The sequence below is a fragment of the Rhea pennata genome, chromosome 17 (genome assembly GCF_028389875.1).
Source record: "Rhea pennata isolate bPtePen1 chromosome 17, bPtePen1.pri, whole genome shotgun sequence".
In the NCBI taxonomy this organism is placed as follows: Eukaryota; Metazoa; Chordata; class Aves; order Rheiformes; family Rheidae; genus Rhea; species Rhea pennata.
This window is the reverse complement of record NC_084679.1, coordinates 14,887,036-14,905,723: the sequence shown is the minus strand read 5'-3', so window position 1 is coordinate 14,905,723 and position 18,688 is coordinate 14,887,036. Positions and strand designations below refer to the sequence as shown.

The 18,688-nt window shown below is 56.4% G+C and overlaps 1 protein-coding gene across 1 annotated transcript in view; it reads left to right on the top strand.

The window, feature by feature from the left end:
• KSR2 (kinase suppressor of ras 2) overlaps positions 1-18,688 on the top strand; it is a 65,824-nt gene that overhangs the window by 7,709 nt on the left and 39,427 nt on the right. The window contains exons 4-5 of the mRNA XM_062589824.1: positions 1,500-2,004; positions 13,511-13,692. Of these exons, the coding sequence (XP_062445808.1) occupies positions 1,500-2,004; positions 13,511-13,692 (687 nt within the window). The remainder of the gene's footprint in view (positions 1-1,499; positions 2,005-13,510; positions 13,693-18,688) is intronic.

The window sequence follows — 18,688 nt, the reverse complement described above, 5'->3', positions numbered from 1 at the left end:
CCGCCGGCGGGGCGGCGCAGAGCCGCTGCAGCATCCGGGCAGTTTTAAGTTATGCAAATCTATGCGCGAGGGCCGGCCAATGGGGGCTCGCTGATCCGCACGCCGCGCGCGCCGATTCGCGCAGCTCGCCGGGCGCGCGGCAGCGGCGGCGGCGGGCGATCGCCGCAGGAGGACGCGTCTGTCTGGCGGCGGTGCAGGCTGCCCGCGCAAAGCGGCGAGGGTCGTTTTGGGAAGCCAAATCAGGCAGAAAAAAAAATATATATTTCTCCGCAGCGTTTTTGATCCAAGCTGTGTCGGCTCCCTTACCTCTTCCCTAAACCGTCGCCCTGCTTCGCTCGCCGCTCGCGCCGGCGGCTGGAGGAGCGACCGAGACAGCTCCCTGCGCCCGGCGGCGGGCGCCTGCGGATCGGCCGCTGCCGCCGAGCTGCCCCGAGTCCCGCCCGCGCCCCTCGGCCAGCGCGGCCCTCCCACGGCCCCCTCCCTCTTTGGTAGGGCTTTATTTCCTTCTGCTTTTGGAGAACCACTCCAGAAAATATTTCTTCCCCTTTTCCCCCCAGAATTTTTTTAATCAAATCAGAAACATCTCATTTCAAAATCCCTATATATATATATATTTCTTTTTTCCACGAGAGAGAGTTTGAAGTAAAACGTTTCCCTTGAAAAGGGTGAATAGATAACAGGACAGGCAATTAATAATCGAGCGGAGCTGGGCAGAAGGAGCCTTTTTAAAACAAAGAGATTATATTTTATTATATTTTTATGCAAGTTTCGTTAGAGGAGACGATCAAAAGAAGCAGGTGACAAGATCTCGAGTCCCGTCCATCATCCCGGCACTCTGAAGTCAGCCCAGACAGGCCTTTACTCGTCTGCGTGCTGGTGGGGACTGATAATTAACTGCGGCTCCTCTTGTCCTTTGCTTTCTCTATTTCTGCACCCTGCAGAAGGAGGGGAAGGGGAGACTGGGGCAGGTGCTCGGAGGTGGTTGGGTCTCACCTGGGTGGTTGGGTGCAAGCCCATCACAGGTAGTTAGGTCTTACCTGGGCAGTTGGGTGCTGGCCCAGTAGAGGTGACAGGTCTCACTGGGATGGTTGGGTTGAAGGTGGTAGGTCTCACTGGGGTGATGGGTGCAGGCCATTGGAGATAAGTCTTGCCTGGGCAGTTGGGTGCTGGCGTGTTGGAGGTGATAGGTCTCACTGAGTGGTTGGGTTGGAGGCAATGCGGCTCAGCTGGGTTGTTGGAGTGACTCCTCCCTCTGCTCCCATGTCCTCAGACATGCAGAGGCTTCAGGTGCTGGCTGCAGCGCGTGCTGGGTGTCTCCTGCTCAGAGCCCTGCCTTCAGCTCGGCTTGGGGCTGGGGCAGGAACAGAGCTGTCCTGGTCGGGGGCTCTGTGGCACCGGCGCGTTTGGAGCCCCGATGAGCTGGGGTGCAGCCCGGGGTGGCGGTGGGTGCCGCGGCCTCGCACCTTGCTGCATGGCCGTGTCCGTGTGTCTCATTGCAGGAGGCAGCCTCTCCAAGCAGGACTGGACCATCCAGTGGCCGACGCCGGAAACGGGGAAGGAAAACAACCCCGTGTGCCAGCCGGAGCCCGTGCCGTGGCTCAGGACGCACCTCGCACCAAGCCCCAAGGTGCCGGCCAAGTGCGGGCAGCACTACTGCCACGCGGGCTCGGCCCACGGCCCCGTCTACACCCACGTGGACCGGCTCACCGTGGAGGGCCACCCGGGGCTGTGCCCGCCGGTGGAGTCCGGCCACCGCTCCCTGCCGCCGTCCCCGCGGCAGCGGCACGCGCTTCACACCCCGCCGCGGACGCCCAACATCGTCACCACCATGACGCCGCCGGGCACGCCGCCGGTGAGGCGGCGCAACAAGCTGAAGCCGCCGGGAACGCCGCCGCCGTCGTCTCGCAAGCTCATCCACCTCCTGCCCGGCTTCACGGCGCTGCACCGCAGCAAGTCGCACGAGTTCCAGCTGGGCCACCGCGTGGACGAGGCGCACACCCCCAAGTAAGCGGGTGCCGCCAGCGGGGCAGGGCGAGCCGCTCGGCGCTGAGCACCATCGCGGGGCTGGGAGATCCTTTGCAGAGGTGCCTTGGCTCCTAAAATACTGGGGTTGCAGGGAATGAGTCCGAGGAGGTCCCTGGGTGGAGACGTCCGGAAGGTCCCTCTCGGGGTACTTTGGGCTCTCTGTGTCTCCTCCAGCCCCTTTGCAGCCTGAATGACATGCAAAGTGTCGGTGGTCTGATTTAGATGCCCTCAAAAAGGCAGGTCTGAGGTTCGAGCCGACAGGACTCCGCAGAGCGGGAATGGTGCAGGCAGTATCCGGTCCGGGCATCAGTTCTGCAGGGAGCCGCGTTAGCGCTCGAGCTCCCTCTCTGGGAGCAGGGAGATGCCAGGCTGGTTACGGTGCCGCGGGCTGAGCCCGGAGAGGCTCTGCGTCTTGGTGCGGGAGAGCTGGTAGGCAACAGCAGCGAGCCCAGGATCGCAGCTCTGCAAAGCCCCCCCCCCCCCGCGGCATCCCTGGGGGCACCCGGGGTGCTGAGACACTGGAGGCAGCTCATTTTGCAGCTGCAGCGTGGGGACGATGGTGCCCGGCCCTGCCGTAAGGGCTGGATGTTGGCGTGAGTGTGCGCGAGCAGAAGATGGGAAGTGCCATCTTTCAGCCAAAACGCGAGTGCCGAGTGTTCTACAGACCCTTCCTAAGGACCTCCCCGAGCATCTCCTCCTGCCCGATGCTGTTCGCAGAAGGCTCTTTGGCCTCCTTCCCTGCTAACTCTGATGCTGGGACTGCTTCAGAGGCAGGGAGCGATGAAAGCCAAGCAGCCATCGGTGCAAAGCGCTGCACGAGAGCCTGTGCATCGGAGCGGTGCAGCAGCCACCAGTGCAAGGCGCTGCACGAGAGCCTGTGCATCGGAGCGGTGCAGCGCCGGCTGCTTGGGGCTGCATCAGCCAGGCTGCCCCGCACCAGGGCGACCGAATCCAGCAGCAGGCTCGTCGCAGAGGACGGACGCCTCTGCGCGCCGGCGGCTTCCGCCTTGCCGCGGCGCTGGGCCGGCTCTGCGGCTGCCGCGCCGGCAGAGGCTGCTGCTGCGCAGCGAAAGGCTGCCGCTCTCCGCGGCTCAGCCTGGCCGGAGCGCGGGAAGGGTTAATCCAGCCCTTCTCCGGCGAGGGAGCTGCGGGCTGGGCCCCGGCGCTGCAGCAGCGGCCTTGGAGGGAGCCCTTTGGCCGCGAGCTGGCTCCCGGCGCAGGCTCTACCCCGTCCGTGGCCAGCGCTCCCTCTCCATCGCCCAGTGCCCGAAGCCCCCGGCCGCCTGGGATCCCTCCTTGCCGCTTCTCTTTGCTGCAAGCCTGGAAACGGCGCTGCTGCCTGCCGGCTCCGTGTTTGCTCTTGCTCTGGCGCGGGGAGATTAGAGGGACTCGGAGGCAGCAGGTTTACTTTGCGTCTGCGGGGTCACTCGTCTCGCCCTCGTAGCCCCTCACTGCTGCCCCGTCGCGGCGGTCGGGCGGCAGCAGTTACGGCAGGAAAACCAGGGTGATCGCTTTTCTCCCCTAGCTGGAAGAGTGATAGATTTTTGCCTGTAAGAGCTTTTGACTTTTGGGAACAGTTTGATGCCGGTTTAGCTGTGCCTCTGGTGTAGGGTGATCCTTCCCCCTTCGTGTTCAGGCACCTAAAATCGTATTTGCTTTGATTTGTCCCCAGTAAGGATCACAGTGTTTTCAGGAGTGAAGCTTTAGAGAACAGCATGTGTTCCGTAATGATTTTATTCCGATTTCGGCATCTGATCCAAGGTCTATTCCGAGATGATGTTGCCTGTCAGGATATCATACATAACCAACAGCAAATGTTGGGAGCAAGGTGGCCCGTATCCCCTCTTTGGTTGCCCCAGGTCCGTTGATGCCCCAGCCCCGTCGTCCTTGCACCCTCCGGGTCAGAGTGACACGAGGCTGGAGCTTGTGTCTGGACCGTACTCCAGAAAACCCTTTAGCCTCTGGTCTCCAACTGCCCCTGGCCAAGCGGTGAGACCTGGACGGTGGGGCAGGGTATCTTGACTTTTTTGGTATGAGACAAGAGAAATGAGCGGGCAAAGAGTGTGTGTTCTTGCACTTTGAGAATCATTCCTGAAGTCACAGCTGGCTTTTCCGGCAAGTTTATCATGAGCTTGGTTTCATGGACATGTTGGGAAGCCAGGACAGCACTGCTTTTTCCATCTGCCTTTCCTTTTCTTGTCCTAGCTGCAGAAGAGCCTTGGCCCCTTTGCCTTGCCGCTCTGGTTTTTGCTTCCCGCTGGTGCTGTGCCACCTTGGATCATGCAACTTTAATTTACAATTAGCATGCCACCAGCCTGCTTCAGCAGTCACTGGCTCGAGGCAAATCCCCACAGCCCAGGGAGTTTATTAAACAAAATTAATAGAGGAAAGAGACAACAAACATTGATAGCACGCTGTTGCACTGGAGTCCTACTGGGGCTTCATGGCGTCGATGCAGAGAGATGGGGACTCGGAAGGACCCGGGCTCCCCAAAGCTGCTCGCAGAAGTGTGGAGGTTAATTTACTCTAATGATGCTTAATGATTTTTCAGGAGGCAACTACTAAATCCTACCTTCTAATCCCATTAGTGTTTCAGGGTAGTAATTAGTGCATTAAAGAGGCAGCTTTTTCGTCTCTCTTTCCCCTCTCTGCTCTGGAGCAGCAGCCTGCTGCAGGCGTAGTGGTGGGTTCGGTGGCTAGTGCTTTGCCTGGATTTGGAGAAAACGTGGCTTCTGAATTCACTGTAGCCCAGCTCCTGTTACTCTAAGCATAGCACATCCCGTGGCCATGTCCGTCTTAGTAAAACTTCTGGAGTAAAGGCTTTCTTAAGAGCAGCCTTACTGAGACTGCCAGGGTGATGTAGTGAATGCAGGTCTCTCCTCTTGCTCTCCAGTTAGGCTGCTGTGCAGCTAATCCTCATTTTATGGTGCTGTCCATGTAATGTACATGTAATCTAGTTTTTTTTTTATTATTATTATTATTATTATTTAATTTCATCACTTCTGTGATGTCTGATTTCTGTGCTGTACTCATCTGTAGGCTGAACTGGGAATGGCTTTCTCTCTCTTAGAGTCTCTTTGGAAGCAATTTAAGCTGAGCGAAGCTGCTCCTCTTCCCAGGTAGATGTCCGCAAGCGGGAGTTGCATCAGTGTGTGATCATTATCCTGGTATAAAGCAATCTCCTGTGTAGGTGAACCGTGTTGTTCTCCCTCTTCTTGAGAGGGAAAATTGTTGCATATCTGGACAGTAGGTTGCCTACAAACAGGGGGACTCAGGAGATCCGAGTTAATTCCTGGAGTTTAAGCTGTGTGTAACTGGGCGGACGTGTTAGGAGAGCCTAAGCTGCTACTGCAGCCTGATTCCCAGGGGAGGACTGGTGAGGCTGAGGGTGCTGCTGCTGGGGGAACAGTCCCCTTGGTGAGTGCATGTGCCCTGGGATCACTTGGGGCGATGGCAATGCCCCCTGCGTGGCAGGGGGACCTGGAGGTCCTAGTCTTGGCAGCTGTCCCATGCAAGTGCACCTCATGCCTGTGCTGAACACGTCCACGCAAAGAGTTGGAGCGACGCAGCCTTTGCAGTCGGAATGCACATCCTAACAAAAACTTGCCCATGAACAAACCCAAGGCAAACTGCATTCAGTTGAATTAGGTTGAATTTATTTATTAGTTTAGATTCCCCCCCATCCTACCCCTTTGCTGTCTGCTTGCTGGTAGGGCCTCAAATCCTGGGGTGGGCCATGGTCCCAAGAATGAGATTGGTGTCTCTTGGTGTAATTTATCTCATCACCTTACCATCTTATCTCAGGAGGGGATGAACTGTGCTCAGAGGAGCCAGAGATGCTCCCACCTGTAAAGGGGAGTTGGAGGATCATCTTGAGCAAACACTTAATGACTTTAGTTGAATCCTGCTCCAACTAAAGCCACCCAAGTGATCCCTTCTGGTAGGAGCTGTATCTCCTTGCTCAGAAGACCCTGCTTTGGCTACAAGTTTGTTTTCGGAAGGGATTTCTCTTCTCCATAGCAAAGTGCATCTATCCAGGTTCAGCAGCTAGAAACGTTTCCAAGGAGCTGCCTGTAGTGGTCAGCAAGAGCGGGTAGAGAGCAAAGAGAAGGACCTAGCTCATGAAGGGAGGTCTGAGGCTAGGAGATGAATATTCCTTATATCCTGCAGCTCGGGGAGGCAAGCTGTTGCTGTGTTATGGGACTGCAGTAACGGGTTCGTTATCTTGCTTCAGGGACAGAGGTAAAACAACACAGGGTTTTTGAGAGAGCAGCAGCAGCAGCTGTGTCCTCTCCAGAGGATGCCACCATGTACTGCTTTACTCTTGATGATAGCATATGGTTTTTTGCATCCTGTCTTTAGGAGAATATGTCTACACTGTAATTCAGTTTTGCCTGCACTTGTGTTTCCATATACCTAAATCTTCTGAAGCAAGAGTTAAATTTTTTGAGCTTAAAGCCTCAGATTTTCCTGCACGGAGCCTCAAGCTGTTGACCGTAACTCTGGGGTATGGAACATTACTCCTAAAAAGATCCCCTGGCTTCCATAAATCCACAACCCATAAACATCTTATGAATGGTCTTGAAATGGAAACAAAACATTTAGAGTGGCTGATAATATAATGCTCATTTAATACCTCATGAATTCTGTGGGCCATTTAAATCTTTCATGGATAGTTAATGATTATTCATCAGCAAGAAGTCAAAATAACAAACTCTGAATGGAAGATCTTAAAAATACATGACTTCAAGAGCAAAAGTCAAGTCCTGAGCAAGCTCAGGAGTGCATATGTTAACCCTCGAATGGGTATGTGCAAAATAATTGACTCAAGCTGATCTCCGTGTTTTGGTATCCAGAGCTATGGTGAGGTGGCTGGTCCAGCTGGTGCCGTGATCCTCAAACCTGCCAGGTCCCACGCAAAGGGGAGATGAGCCCAAAGCGTCGGTGCTTCCTGGTCATGGTGCCTTTCCCATGCTGGTATCTAGCGAAATTAATGAACTCCATGGCCTTCAGATAGCCTCCAGCACGCAGTCACTGAGGGGATGATCATGTTGTATCAATGACAGGTCACAGGGCTTTAATTTAACACAGCTGAGCAGGATAGGAGAGGCAGAGCTCTCTTGATGGAGCTGAAACAAGCAGCTGCTGCGTATACGGTGTGTTAGGTTAGCCCTGTGGCCAGGTTTGCGCGAGGGGGGGAGCTGCTCTCGTGCAAGGCAGTTTGCTCAGGGGTATCTGCCCCCATCCCACTGACCTATCTGTGCTGCCGTGCATGCTGCGGCCATGGGCATGTCACGCTGCGGAAGGGTTGGGGTGGCTGAGGTGACCTGCGTGGTGGCGTAAGTGCACGGGTTTCTTTGGCAGCCCCCTCCCCTGAGGCACGCGAGGTCGGACGGTACCGCACCTTGGCTGTGGAGCTGCCTCTGTAGTTGCAGCGGCTCTTTGTATTTTTTCGTGTTAATCGTGAACCATTCCACGTAACCCACGAGTAGCTTGCGTATGTGTTCAAGGAGATTTCCTTGTCCTGTATCTCTGCAATTGCGTTCAAGATGTGAATTTGGATAGGGTCGGGCATTCTGATGGAAAAGATGCTTATCCAAAGCCTCGCAAAGATCACCTTCGCTGCCCTTAGGCTTGTTGACGTTCAGGTTCTTTCTTGATGCCGTTTTTTTTCAAAACTAGGATAAGGATATCCTGGATGGCTGAAGATACACATCTGAAAGAGCGATAGAGCACATACCCCTTTTTAGTTTTCCTTTTTCCTTGTGTTCTTTCCAACTCTAAGTTGGTCACTGCCCTGAGTTCATTTCTACAGTATGCCAGTACTCTCCAGCACTAAGCCTTCAGTTCCACTTAAGATTTCCACAGCCTTCAATCTGTTGTAGACAGGGTCCATCCGAGCAGCAAAGAACTGGCTGATCAGAAGGGATGGGCTCTTCTAGCAGCCAGCAGTGGGAGCGACCACCGGCGGTGGTGCTGCTTGTTCCTGACATCTGCAAGGAGCCCTCACTCGGGGACCAAACTGCCAGCCGTAGATTTAAGTATTTTCAGCCGAAGAAAGCTGTACTCTGAGCAACCTTTTCTGAAGGCATTTCCTGTTCAACATCACAGCCAGGCTTGGGTTGAGTGCTAGACAGGGGCTTTTGTCTACAAACCCAGCTCAGTCCAGCGGGACCATCATAGTTGAGGCAGCGCTGGCCGTACATAGTGTGGTAGCAGGAGACCTACCTGTAACTGGTGCCTGAGTCCAGCCCGTCTAACCGGATTTATGAAGCTGGTGGAAAGGACAGGATGAAATGCATCCCTCTAGGGTGCCCTGAGTGATAGGCGGAGAGGTGAAAGAATGAGTGAATCTGACTCGCAGAAAGATAGGACCAGAGGTGGTCTCCACCGTCCCTTCCATGCTGAGCAGTCTGTGGTTAGCCTGTCCCTCGGAGTTATCATCTGAGCTTTTCTTAACAGAATCACAGAATGGGTAAGGCTGGAAGGGACCTCTGGAGATCTTCTAGTCCAACCTCCCTGCTCAAGCAGAGTCACCTGGAGCACATTAGACAGGATTGCATCCAGGCGGGCCTTGAATATCTCCAGAGAAGGAGACTCCACAACCTCTCTGGGCAACCTGTTCCAGTGCTCCGTCACTCTCACAGTGAAGAAATTCCCCCTCACGTTCAGATAGACCTTCCTGTGTTTCAGTTTGTGCCTGTTGCTTCTAGCTCTGTTGCTTGGCACCACTGGAAAGAGTCTGGCCCCGGCTCCTTGACACCCTCCCTTCAGGGACTTACACACATTGATCAGATCCCCCCTCGGTCTGCTCTTCCCCAGGCTGAACAGGCCCAGCTCTCGCAGCCGTTCCTCACAGGGCAGGTGCTCCAGCCCTCTGATCATCCTCGTAGCCCTATGCTGGACTCTCTCCAGTAGCTCCATGTCTCTCTTGTCCTGGGGAGCCCAGAACTGGACACAGTACTCGAGATGAGGCCTCCCCAGGGCTGAGTAGAGGGGCAGGATCACCTCCCTCCACCTGCTGCCAACACGCTTCCTAATGCACCCCAGGAGACCATTGGCCTCCCTGGCCACAGGGGCACATTGCTGCCTCGTGGTCAACTTGTCATCCCCCAGCACTCCCAGGTCCTTCTCTGCAGAGCTGCTCTCCAGCAGGTCAGCCCCCAGCTTGTCCTGGTGCCTAGGGTTATTTCTTCCTAGGTGCAGGACTCTGCTCTTGCCCTTGCTGAACCTCATGAGGTTCCTCTCTGCCCAACTCTCCAGCCTGTCCAGATCTCTCTTCATAAACATTACTCAGTGATAGGTCATTTATTCTAATGCTCTGCAACCTTTGTAATAACAATATTTTCCCCAGTATCAATTCCAGTCAACATTCCGACATAGTAGATCAATTACTTCTTATTCTGTGTGGGTTAGATTCACAAGCTCACTCTAGTGTCTGCTGTCTCTTTGAACATAGCTGGTGTTGGAAACGCAGAGGGGCTCTTGGCATGGTGGATCGGCAACAGATTCATGTTTGCGGGGCAGGTGTATGCAGCAGGACACTACTAAAACGTGCAGATAATCCGTATGCAGTTTTTTAAGTGTTGTATCGTTTGTCCCATATGCAGTCTGCAAATGCACAGAACTGCTCGGCACTTCTGCAGCAGAGAGGATTAAAAAGGGGTGGGGGGAGACTTGGGAGAAAAGCACCAAGCAGCATCCATCTCTGTTTTCAGATAATCTTTCTGATCAATGGTTGTGCCTTTGGTGGTGAGTCAGGGCGGCGGCGTTTTGCGCCCGTTCTGGACTGTCTCCAGCTTTCTCCAAGTACGGTTTGCACACAGCGCCCTGACAGTGATGTGTAGCCTCCGTAACAAACTGGCTCTCTGCTGCAATTATCCCGCTGCTCGGGGACGCGCTTCTCCTTAGGTGTGTCATTAATGTTAATTACTCCTGCGGTATTGCATCAAGAGGAGCAGGAACTCTAACATGCTTAGAAGCAAAACTTTTCGCTGTGTCCTTTAATGAGAAGTTGTGCATCCTCTAGCCACTTTAAAAGCCGGGAGCGTGCTTATGAATTTAGATAAGAATTAGCATCACTGCAGCGGCAGGTAGCAGAGCGCTGTCGTTGCCCTCGTGCTGTTGGGCTGTGGACTGTGTCCCCAGCATCCCCCTGGGAAGAAGGGGAACGGGAAGGCCCAGCTCTGGCGGTCTCTTGAGATGCTCTGATTAGCGAAGCGAAGCCCCAGGGCTTCCTGGCCATGGGCGGCCCAGGGTCTTCCCTTGGGTACTGCAGTTTGTCTACGACTTGCCTCCCAGCAAGCCTAGACGGGCATACGGATGCCCGAGCCGATGAGCACGTTGCTCTGCTCCTGTTAATCCTACGTGTGTTTGAGACCACCACAGGCAGGCGTTTGCCTGATTTGGTTGCATGCTTTTTTTTTTTTTTTGGTTGGGTGTTGCAAGCATGGAAGTGGGATCTGCTATAGCGGGAGAGCTGTATGGTCTTCATCCCATGGTGGGGGAAAACATCTTCCTAGAGCTGCTCTGGTAGGTTGGTGCTGTGTTTAGTGATGGGGAAACCTGCTCCTCGTGGTGCAAATGCCCCGGAGCTCAACCGCTGGGAAAGCGGCTCCAGCAAGAGGAGACTCAACCGTAGCATCGTTTCTGTGACGTTCGTTTGGCCGCAGCTGGTGACTGCTCGGCACAAAGCCGTGTTTATCTGCCCCGGTCTTTTCATATCCCTCAAAGAAATGTAACAAAGAGAACAGACGGACTTAATGAAAAACAGGACCGACTTCAGGATCCTGGCAATTAGCTCTCCGCGCTCCTTCCGCCCCGCGGGCAGCCCACCAGGGCCGCCCGCGCCTCCTCCCAGCCGCCGCCGGCGCGGCGCGGGGCCCGAGCCTCGCGGAGCAGAAGCTCCGGTCTGGGGCACGCTCCCCTTCGAAGCCTTTCCGAGCTTTCTAATTCGCAGCCGTGGTGAGAATGTTGCGCTCTGCGTTACGAAATAACAGATCGGTACGGCTCGCACCTGGAAACGCAGCGTCCTGAGCAAGCAGCGACGGCCGCTTGAATAAATGTTTGACTGTCGCGGCTTTGATATGAGGGACCCGCTCGCCCTCTGGCCCGGGGAAGAGGGGGGTTGTTGCCTCCTACAGCAATGAGGAGGATAAATGTGACAGCTGGTAGAGACGCTCTCTTTTCTATAATATCAAGCTAATATCGCGTGGAGCTTGTTCAACTCGGGGCTTACGACAGGGAGATTCCTTCCATGCAAGCAGCTCGGGCAGGTTAAACTAATCTCCTGGATTTCCCCGTGCGCTCGCCTGAGCCCTCGGGGCGCCGACGCGGCGGCACAGGAGCAAAGGGTGGGGTGGGTTTTTTTCTTTATTTTATTTCTTTTCTTTTTTTTCCCCCCGCTTTTGGTACTGCCCATGAATTCTGCTTGCTCCGGACAGCCCAACCGTCCCAGCGCGGCGCTCCGGGGGCCGGCGCCGGCGGGCAGAGCGCTGCGGAGCAAGCGCTGCGGCTTCGCCTCGCTCGGATTTAATACCGAGTACCGTGCGATTAAGCCAGGCAAAAGGCCATAAATCTTCGGGGCCGCGCGCCAAAGGCCGAGCGGCAGCGATCTTTAATCCCCTGCAGAAAGCTAACGGAAAAGCCGAGGCGGGATTTTTCTGCCCCCTCCCGCCGCCCCTCTTTTTTTTTTTTTTTTCTCCCGTTCTTTAGCAGAAATTCTTGCGTCGCAATCGCGGCGCGTTAGAGCCGAGCGACGCGGCGAACGAAGCGCAGCCCGCGGAGGCCAAACCTCCCCTCCCTGCTAAATCGCCGCCTTGGATTTTGATACTGTTAATCACAGCGGTCGCGAGCGCCGGCCGAGCGGATGGATTTCGCTCCTCTCTCTCCGTCTTTTATTGAACAGGGAGGCTCGAGCCCGTACGACGGGGGGAAAGGGGCATTTGGGGGGGGCGGGGGCTTTGCAGGCACTGCAGGGGGAGATGCCCCGAAACGCTGGAGCCGCATCGGTCGGAGGGGGTGACCGTGTCCGCCGCACCGATTCGACCCGGAGCGGGAGGTGGGCGCGCAGCCGCCTGGGGAACGGGGCGGCTCCGGCGAGGTTTCGGAAAGCAGCCGGCCTCAGGGACCCGCTCGGGCAGCAGGACAGGCGGCTGCCGTCCGCCCCGTCCATGCATCCGCCACCCGCTCGGAGCGCGGTGTCGGTGGGTCTGCGTGCATTGCGTTTTCCTTTTTTTTTTTTTCCTTTCTCCAGAAAAATGAGGAAAGAAAAATAGATCCCTGCCCAAAATCACTCATCCTTCCTCATAATGAGAGCTGTCACCAGCCCTGCTTGGCGAGGAAATGATGCTCTCGGTAAATATTTGCTCTGCAGCTGATTTATGGGTGGAAAAAAAATAAGATTAGAGCGGCTAATCGCCGCGTGGCAGGAAGCTCTTTGGGCCAAGCGCCCGCCGCGGTCTCGGCGGCCCGGGCGGCCGCACCGCGCGCGAGCCCCTGCGCAGGCGTCGAAGCCAGGAGCGGCTCGTTTTCCGGCGCGAGGAAGCGATTAGCCCGTTAGCGGGCGCGCCCGCCTTGGCAGGCTAACGAGGTGGGGCGGCCAGGTGCCCCGGGCATCGCCGCGGCGCGGAGGAGCCTGTGCCCGGCCCGGCGCCGGGGAGGCTCTGCCGCAGGTTAAGGCGCGTGGGCAGCAGCCTCTCCCGAGCTCGGGCGCACGCGGTCCGAACGGGCTCTGCGGTCCCTGCGCGGCGGCGGCGGTTTCGGGACGGGCGCGGAGAGGAGCTCGCTGACGGCGGCGGCGGGGGCAGCCCTTGCGCCCCCGAGGAGGACGGGGCGCCCGCCTGCGGCCTCCTGGGGAGATGCCCGGGGGTGAAGACGCCGGCTGCAAACCCGCCGCCCCGGAGCACGGCACGAAGCGAAGCTAGGTCGGCGCGGGCAGGTTTGCGTTGAGCATCCCCTGCGCTTGCTCCTGCCGAGCAACGAGGTTTGGTGCCCTCCTGCGCAGGGCTGGGGATGGCGATTCTGGGGACGTGGCTGTGGCAAGCAAGGCGAGGGCAGAAGGGAGCGGGGTGGCTTTTTAGACCCATCGCCGGGACCGCCAGCAGTCACCGTGTCCATGCGCGTTTCCAGCTGCCCGGGGGCCGGTCTGGCCCCGGTCCCGCTCGCGGCTGGTTTCAGCCAAGCGCGGCAGGAGGCAGAGCCGTCAAATGCAGCGTGTTCTCAAAGGCTGTATGAAAATCAACAGATTGTGGATGAGTGAGACTACATCGATGTCACTGGCAAGCAAAAGGTTAATAAAAATGGTTAATAGCAAGTCTGTGGTTGATTGGGGGCGGGCGGCACCTTGGGTGCACGGGCTGTTCTGTGGGTGCTGCTGTTCCCCTGGGGTGTTGCTTAGCTCTCCGGATGTCTAAACGCCTGAGAAAATACCCCCCGGTTTCCTCGCGCTTCGCTTTTCTCCCCTTCTCCTTCCTCTCCCTTCCAGAGCAAAGAAAAAGAACAAGCCCTTGAACCTCAAGATCCACAACAGCGTGGGAAGCTGCGAGAACATCCCCTCGCAGCGCTCCCCGCTGCTCCCGGAGCGCTCCCTGCGGTCCTTCTTCGTGGGATACCCGCCGTTCCTGCCCTCCACGCCTCCTGTCCACGCTGAAGCCGCCTTCTCAGCAAGTAAGCGCAGCCGGCCCGGGCTGGGAGGTCTCCCCTTTCCTTTTCCTCCCTGGGGCAGGGTGGTTAATGTGCTCGGCTCAAGGCCACGCGCAGGATATGAGCACGGGGTGGGGGGGTCTCTGGGGGGGCCTGCCTTTGGAGCCGCCCACGCGTAAATGGACCTGGGGACGTCGGCTGACTATTGCACGGTTCCCCAAAGACGCCGTTGCCTCTGGTTTGGGCTGAAATGCGCTGATTTAAAAACAACGTGCAAACGGGGTGACGTGGCACGTGGTGCCACATCTGGTGAGTTGGCCAAGGCTCTGTCCCCACGGTGCTCTCTGCGCCGGGACGCCTTGGGGCTGCCTCCAGGCATGGCGGGGAGCTCTGGAGGCCCCTCAGATCTCGGGTGAGCCGAGCCCACCCTCCTCTCGCCGCGTCGTAGGGGTGGCTGAAAGGGAGCGAACGCCTTCCGCAGGCGCCTTGGGCCCCTCCGGTGTCTGAAGCCGCATGGATACAGCTGCAGACTGATGTGGTCTAGTCTCCCGGTAGCGTTGTACGTCCCCGCGGGTGGGGGAAGGCGGCTGGCTTGATTTGGAGGCGCTCAGCGCACGAGGGTGGTTTTTCCAGTGCTCCTTCCTAAATGCAGCAGCGAGCGTGGCCTTCGTGCAGAGGGGCTCTTCAGGCCCCCTCTGCCTGTGGAGGGTTTCCAGGTGGGGCTGAGGCTCCGGCGAAGCCGGCCCTGATGCAAGTAGGCGTGGAGAGGCCAGCCAGGAGAAGGCCATCGCAGCCTGACCCTCGTTTTCCAGTCTCAGGCATTAATTCCGTAGGAAGTGAAGCTTTTAGAAGCCAGGCATGACTCTCAGATGGAAAACCCTCCCAGAAAACACATGGAAGCTGGGATTTACTCGTAGGCCAGGAACAGCGGCCCCGCAAAGCTGCTGCGGGGAGGGCAAGCTCTGCAGAGCAGACTCCCTTCAGCTGCGTCCTCGCGCACGCTTTCAGCTCCCTTTCGCTCTCCCGACTCGCTTTTCTCATCCTGGCCCCTGTGGGTTTCCTTCTCCTTTTGTTTCTCTCTCATCAGACTCTTCTTTCGCTTTGCTTTCTTCTTTCTTCTCCCTCCTGTGCGTTGGCTTGCCCAAAATGTGGTCCTTTGCCCTCGTTCCAAGCGTGCTGCCTGCAGTGAGTCGGTGCAACGTTCCTGTCTGCAGCCGCTTACTCCTCGTTGCCTTCTCCTGCCCGGTCTCTCGCTCCCATTACCTTCTGCGCGTGCTTGGGAAACATTTACTGTGGGGCAAGTAAAGCAATACTCAGGGCGATGGTTTCCAAAAGTGCCGAGCGCTGTGGCTTAAAACCCCTCTCCGAGGGTCCGGATGATTAGAAGCAGCACCACCTTGTCTCCCCTAGAGCTCCAGCGCCTGGTGGTCCTGGGGCATTGGTGGGAAACGCTCAGAAGAGCTGAGTTTCTCAGTGCTACAGCTGCGGGGTGAACTGTGCCAGCCGCCCCGGCGCCGGGTCTACGCACGCGGGGTGCTGGCGCGACGGGGCGGCTCCTTCACCCGGCGCTCGGCTTGCCCGTGGGAACGCCTCCTCGCAGCCCTGCCACCCCCAGGCCTCCGCAGGGCAAAGGCCTTGCGACTTCTTTCTTTATTTATTTATTTTTACCCCAATCAGCTGCTGCTCAGAATCACTGAAGGGTCCTCGAGGAATCTCTGGCATCCTTTTACTCCCATTTCTGCGGCTTTGGGGGCAATGGGACCTGGCAGGAGCTCTGCGGGCAGGCGATGTTATTTATAGAGAGATGTCCAACTACCTGACTCTTACTGGCACAGCCAGCAGATTTGCCTGGAGTGAGGGTATTTTTATGTATTGCTCTTCCCCCTGCAGTGTCAGATGAGTCTAACTTGCTGCCTGCAACGAGGGGGAAGTAGTGGACCAGAAACCAAGGAGTAAAGCCCGTTCTCAGCACACCGTCGATGTGTCGTGTTGCATTAGGTTTCCTCATGCATCAGCACTGGATTACATCCCGTGGTGTGATAACCTGATGCAATGTGGCATAACAGGAGCGTGCTACGATGAGAAGTGATGGACTATCGAGTGACTAACGCTGCTGGAGAGGTGGCTTTTTCCACTGCTCTCCTCTGCGTCCTCTAGCTCTGATGGCTGCTGAAAACGTTCGTATTCGGAGATAGACGGGAGCCATCAGGAGAGCAGATTGGTCGCACCGGTCAGTGGGTCCCCGTCGATGGGTTTTAGCAACAGGCACACGGGTAGCTCGGTAGACAAAACCTTGGAGCAGGTCGTGCCGGGCCATCCTCCGCAGCGAGGGGAAGCGCTTCATGCCACGGCTGAGCCCCTGGGCCTGACGCAGCCCTGCCTGCCTCCCTGGAGGGTTGTGACCCTATAGGAAAAACAGGCACGTCCCGCAGCCGGCTGCCAGTCCGCTGTCCTCTGACGCCAGCGGACAGCGGAGGTGTGGGCAAGGATGGCTCCCGAGGCGCGCCGGGGAGAGGTGGTTATGCGATGGGCTTAATGGAGCTTGAAGCCAGGGTTCATTACATTGCAGGGAGAAGATGAGTTATGCCAAGCGGTGCCGGAGCAAATTTATTTGTGGGGAGGAGCGAACATCTCTGCAGCGCGTGGCAGGCTACGGAGGCTTTGCTAGATTGTGTTGCCAAAATGGGAATTAGGTGGCTTCACCCCACCGCCCCCGTTGTGCTGTCCCCCCTCTCCGGCACACCGCCTTTTGCTTTCCCTCGGGCACTTGCACCCCAAGCCCTTGCCTTTAAAAATCCAGCTGGAAAAGTCCTCGTCCCTTTTTCTCATCGCATTGTAGGATCAGCCCATTGGCACTTGTTCCGCCTGAGCTGACGTGGAATTACTTGTCTAAGTTGGCGAAACAAAAAATCCTGTTCCTGTCGTATTAAGATGCGGGCAAACAGCCTCGCGAGCCCTCTCCGAGACCCCTATCTCTCAGGCTGAAGGATACTGTCTCTCGATGATTTCTTTTCAACGCCTGGCTTGTCTCACGGCTTGTGGCAGGAGCGTGCTCCCATCTGAATTGTCTCTGGTCCTTATCAGATCTCCGTGATGTGGTCACGGATGCTCCGTTTTATTTTTAACGGCAGATTTGCCCTGGGCAGGATGCGTTTCCAGAGAGGCGAGCACCGGGCAGAGGGCTGCAGAAAGGCTCCTTCTTTCCCAGGCAGCCCGGATCCTGCCGCAGGGCCAGGAGTCCCGGGAGCTCTGGCTTGCAACGGCACCCCTTTGAATTTGACTTGATTTTTGTACTTTTCCCCTTTCTGCTTTCCTTTCGAGGGCTGATAAGTAATGCCTTTGGGGTTGTAACTTAGCCCTGAAATAGCCCAGTCCTGTGGCTTTTCAGGGGTTTGCTTTTGCGGAGCCAGGGGGTGCAAGTGCTGTCTTTTCTGGGGCAATTGTATTTCTGTTGAGGAGCCAGAAGCTCCCTCTCCCTTCAGGACATATTCTCCCCGAAGCTCTTTCTCCATCAGGCCATGGTAGAGCTGAATCTTTTTCCTCTCTTTCCCCCCTCCCCATCGGCTGTGGGGTCTCTTCCGTTTCCTTTGACCGGCTCTGCGGTTGCCTCACAGGATTTGGTCCCAGAAACAGGTGGTGGCATCTGGTGATCCTGAGGAACTTTCCCACCGCTGATACAGTTTATATTTGCAAGTCATGCTGCTTGTAACATAGCTTATGGATCCTAGCATCCCTGTTCGCTAGGTAGGAGGACCCGGCTCGTGAAGATGCAGGAGAGAAGGCAGTTTGTCCTGGCTGGATCCAAGGACCACCTCTTGGTGTATCTTGTCACTCCCTGTGACCAAGCAACAGGCAGAACTGTATGTCACTGTTATTTAGAGATAGCATTTAGGAGTCAACAGTCCATGACTTTGCTAGAAGTACCCAGAAACCAGGTCAGATCTTCTACTTTTTGTTGTAATAATCTATGTCCAGGATGTCCTGTGCTGCTTCACATCTCTTTATCTGGATGACCTGGAGCTGGTTGGCATTGCTCCCATGCCTGCACCTTTTGCCTGTCCTCTTCCCTGCTGTGAGCCCAGCCAGAGCCCTTTCACTGTGGTGGATCAGGCTGTTTGCCTGACATTCTCCAGGATGGGCCAACATCGTAGTTTCTTTCCAAAACCATTTAAAAAACAAAAATGGAGGCAGAGGAGGGGAGCAAAAAATGTTGCATGTCCCTTTGCTGTGCTAGGACAGAAAAAGGAACTGTTTCTCTAGTTGACTGAGTTGTTTCACCCTTGGGTCTGCAGTGTGGAGACCTTCCTGGAGGCCTGCCTCCCAGGAGTCGAAAGTTGGCTGTCTCCTTGTGCCTTCTGTGCCTGGCCCAGCTTTAGCCCTCGTGACTCTGGAGACAGTTTTCAGGGAGCTGGTTTCTCCGCAGGCTTCTACTTGTGAATGTCATTTGCAGATCCGATTAGTCTTAATATTTCCAGGGTCAGTAGGAAATGCTGATGTGGTCCTGAAGGTAGAGCAGAGGAGAGTGGGCCGTGACAGGTCTGAGACCCCACAGAGCAGAGAACTGATTGGATGGTGGCCCCTTGCTGGTGATGCCCTTGCTGCAGGAGTAGAGACAGAGCTGGAAGGGGTCTCAGCTCATGCCCTGGGAGAAGGCTCCCTCCCCACCCCAGCATGGTGGTCACCATGAATCTCAGCTCCCACCACATGCCCTTCCTCCCACTGTAGCCAATGTCTGACGCTGCAGAAGGAAAAGAGCAGTCATAACACAACCCAACTGGTGGCTGGACCACTTCTCTTGGATCCTGTTTCTGGCTCTACCTACTGGCTTAGTGACCAAGCAGCATCTGCAGTTCAGGGCTCTGATTCCGTATCCGGTAAACATCTCTGGTATCTGTTGCTCCTCTGTGTAGTGCAAGAGCCGATGCTGGCGCGAGGAGCACGGGAGGCGAGTAAAGCGTCTCAGGGGAAGCGCCCTGGGGAAGAGCGGGGACGGGCCAAACCTGCGTGAGCCTTCCCTCTA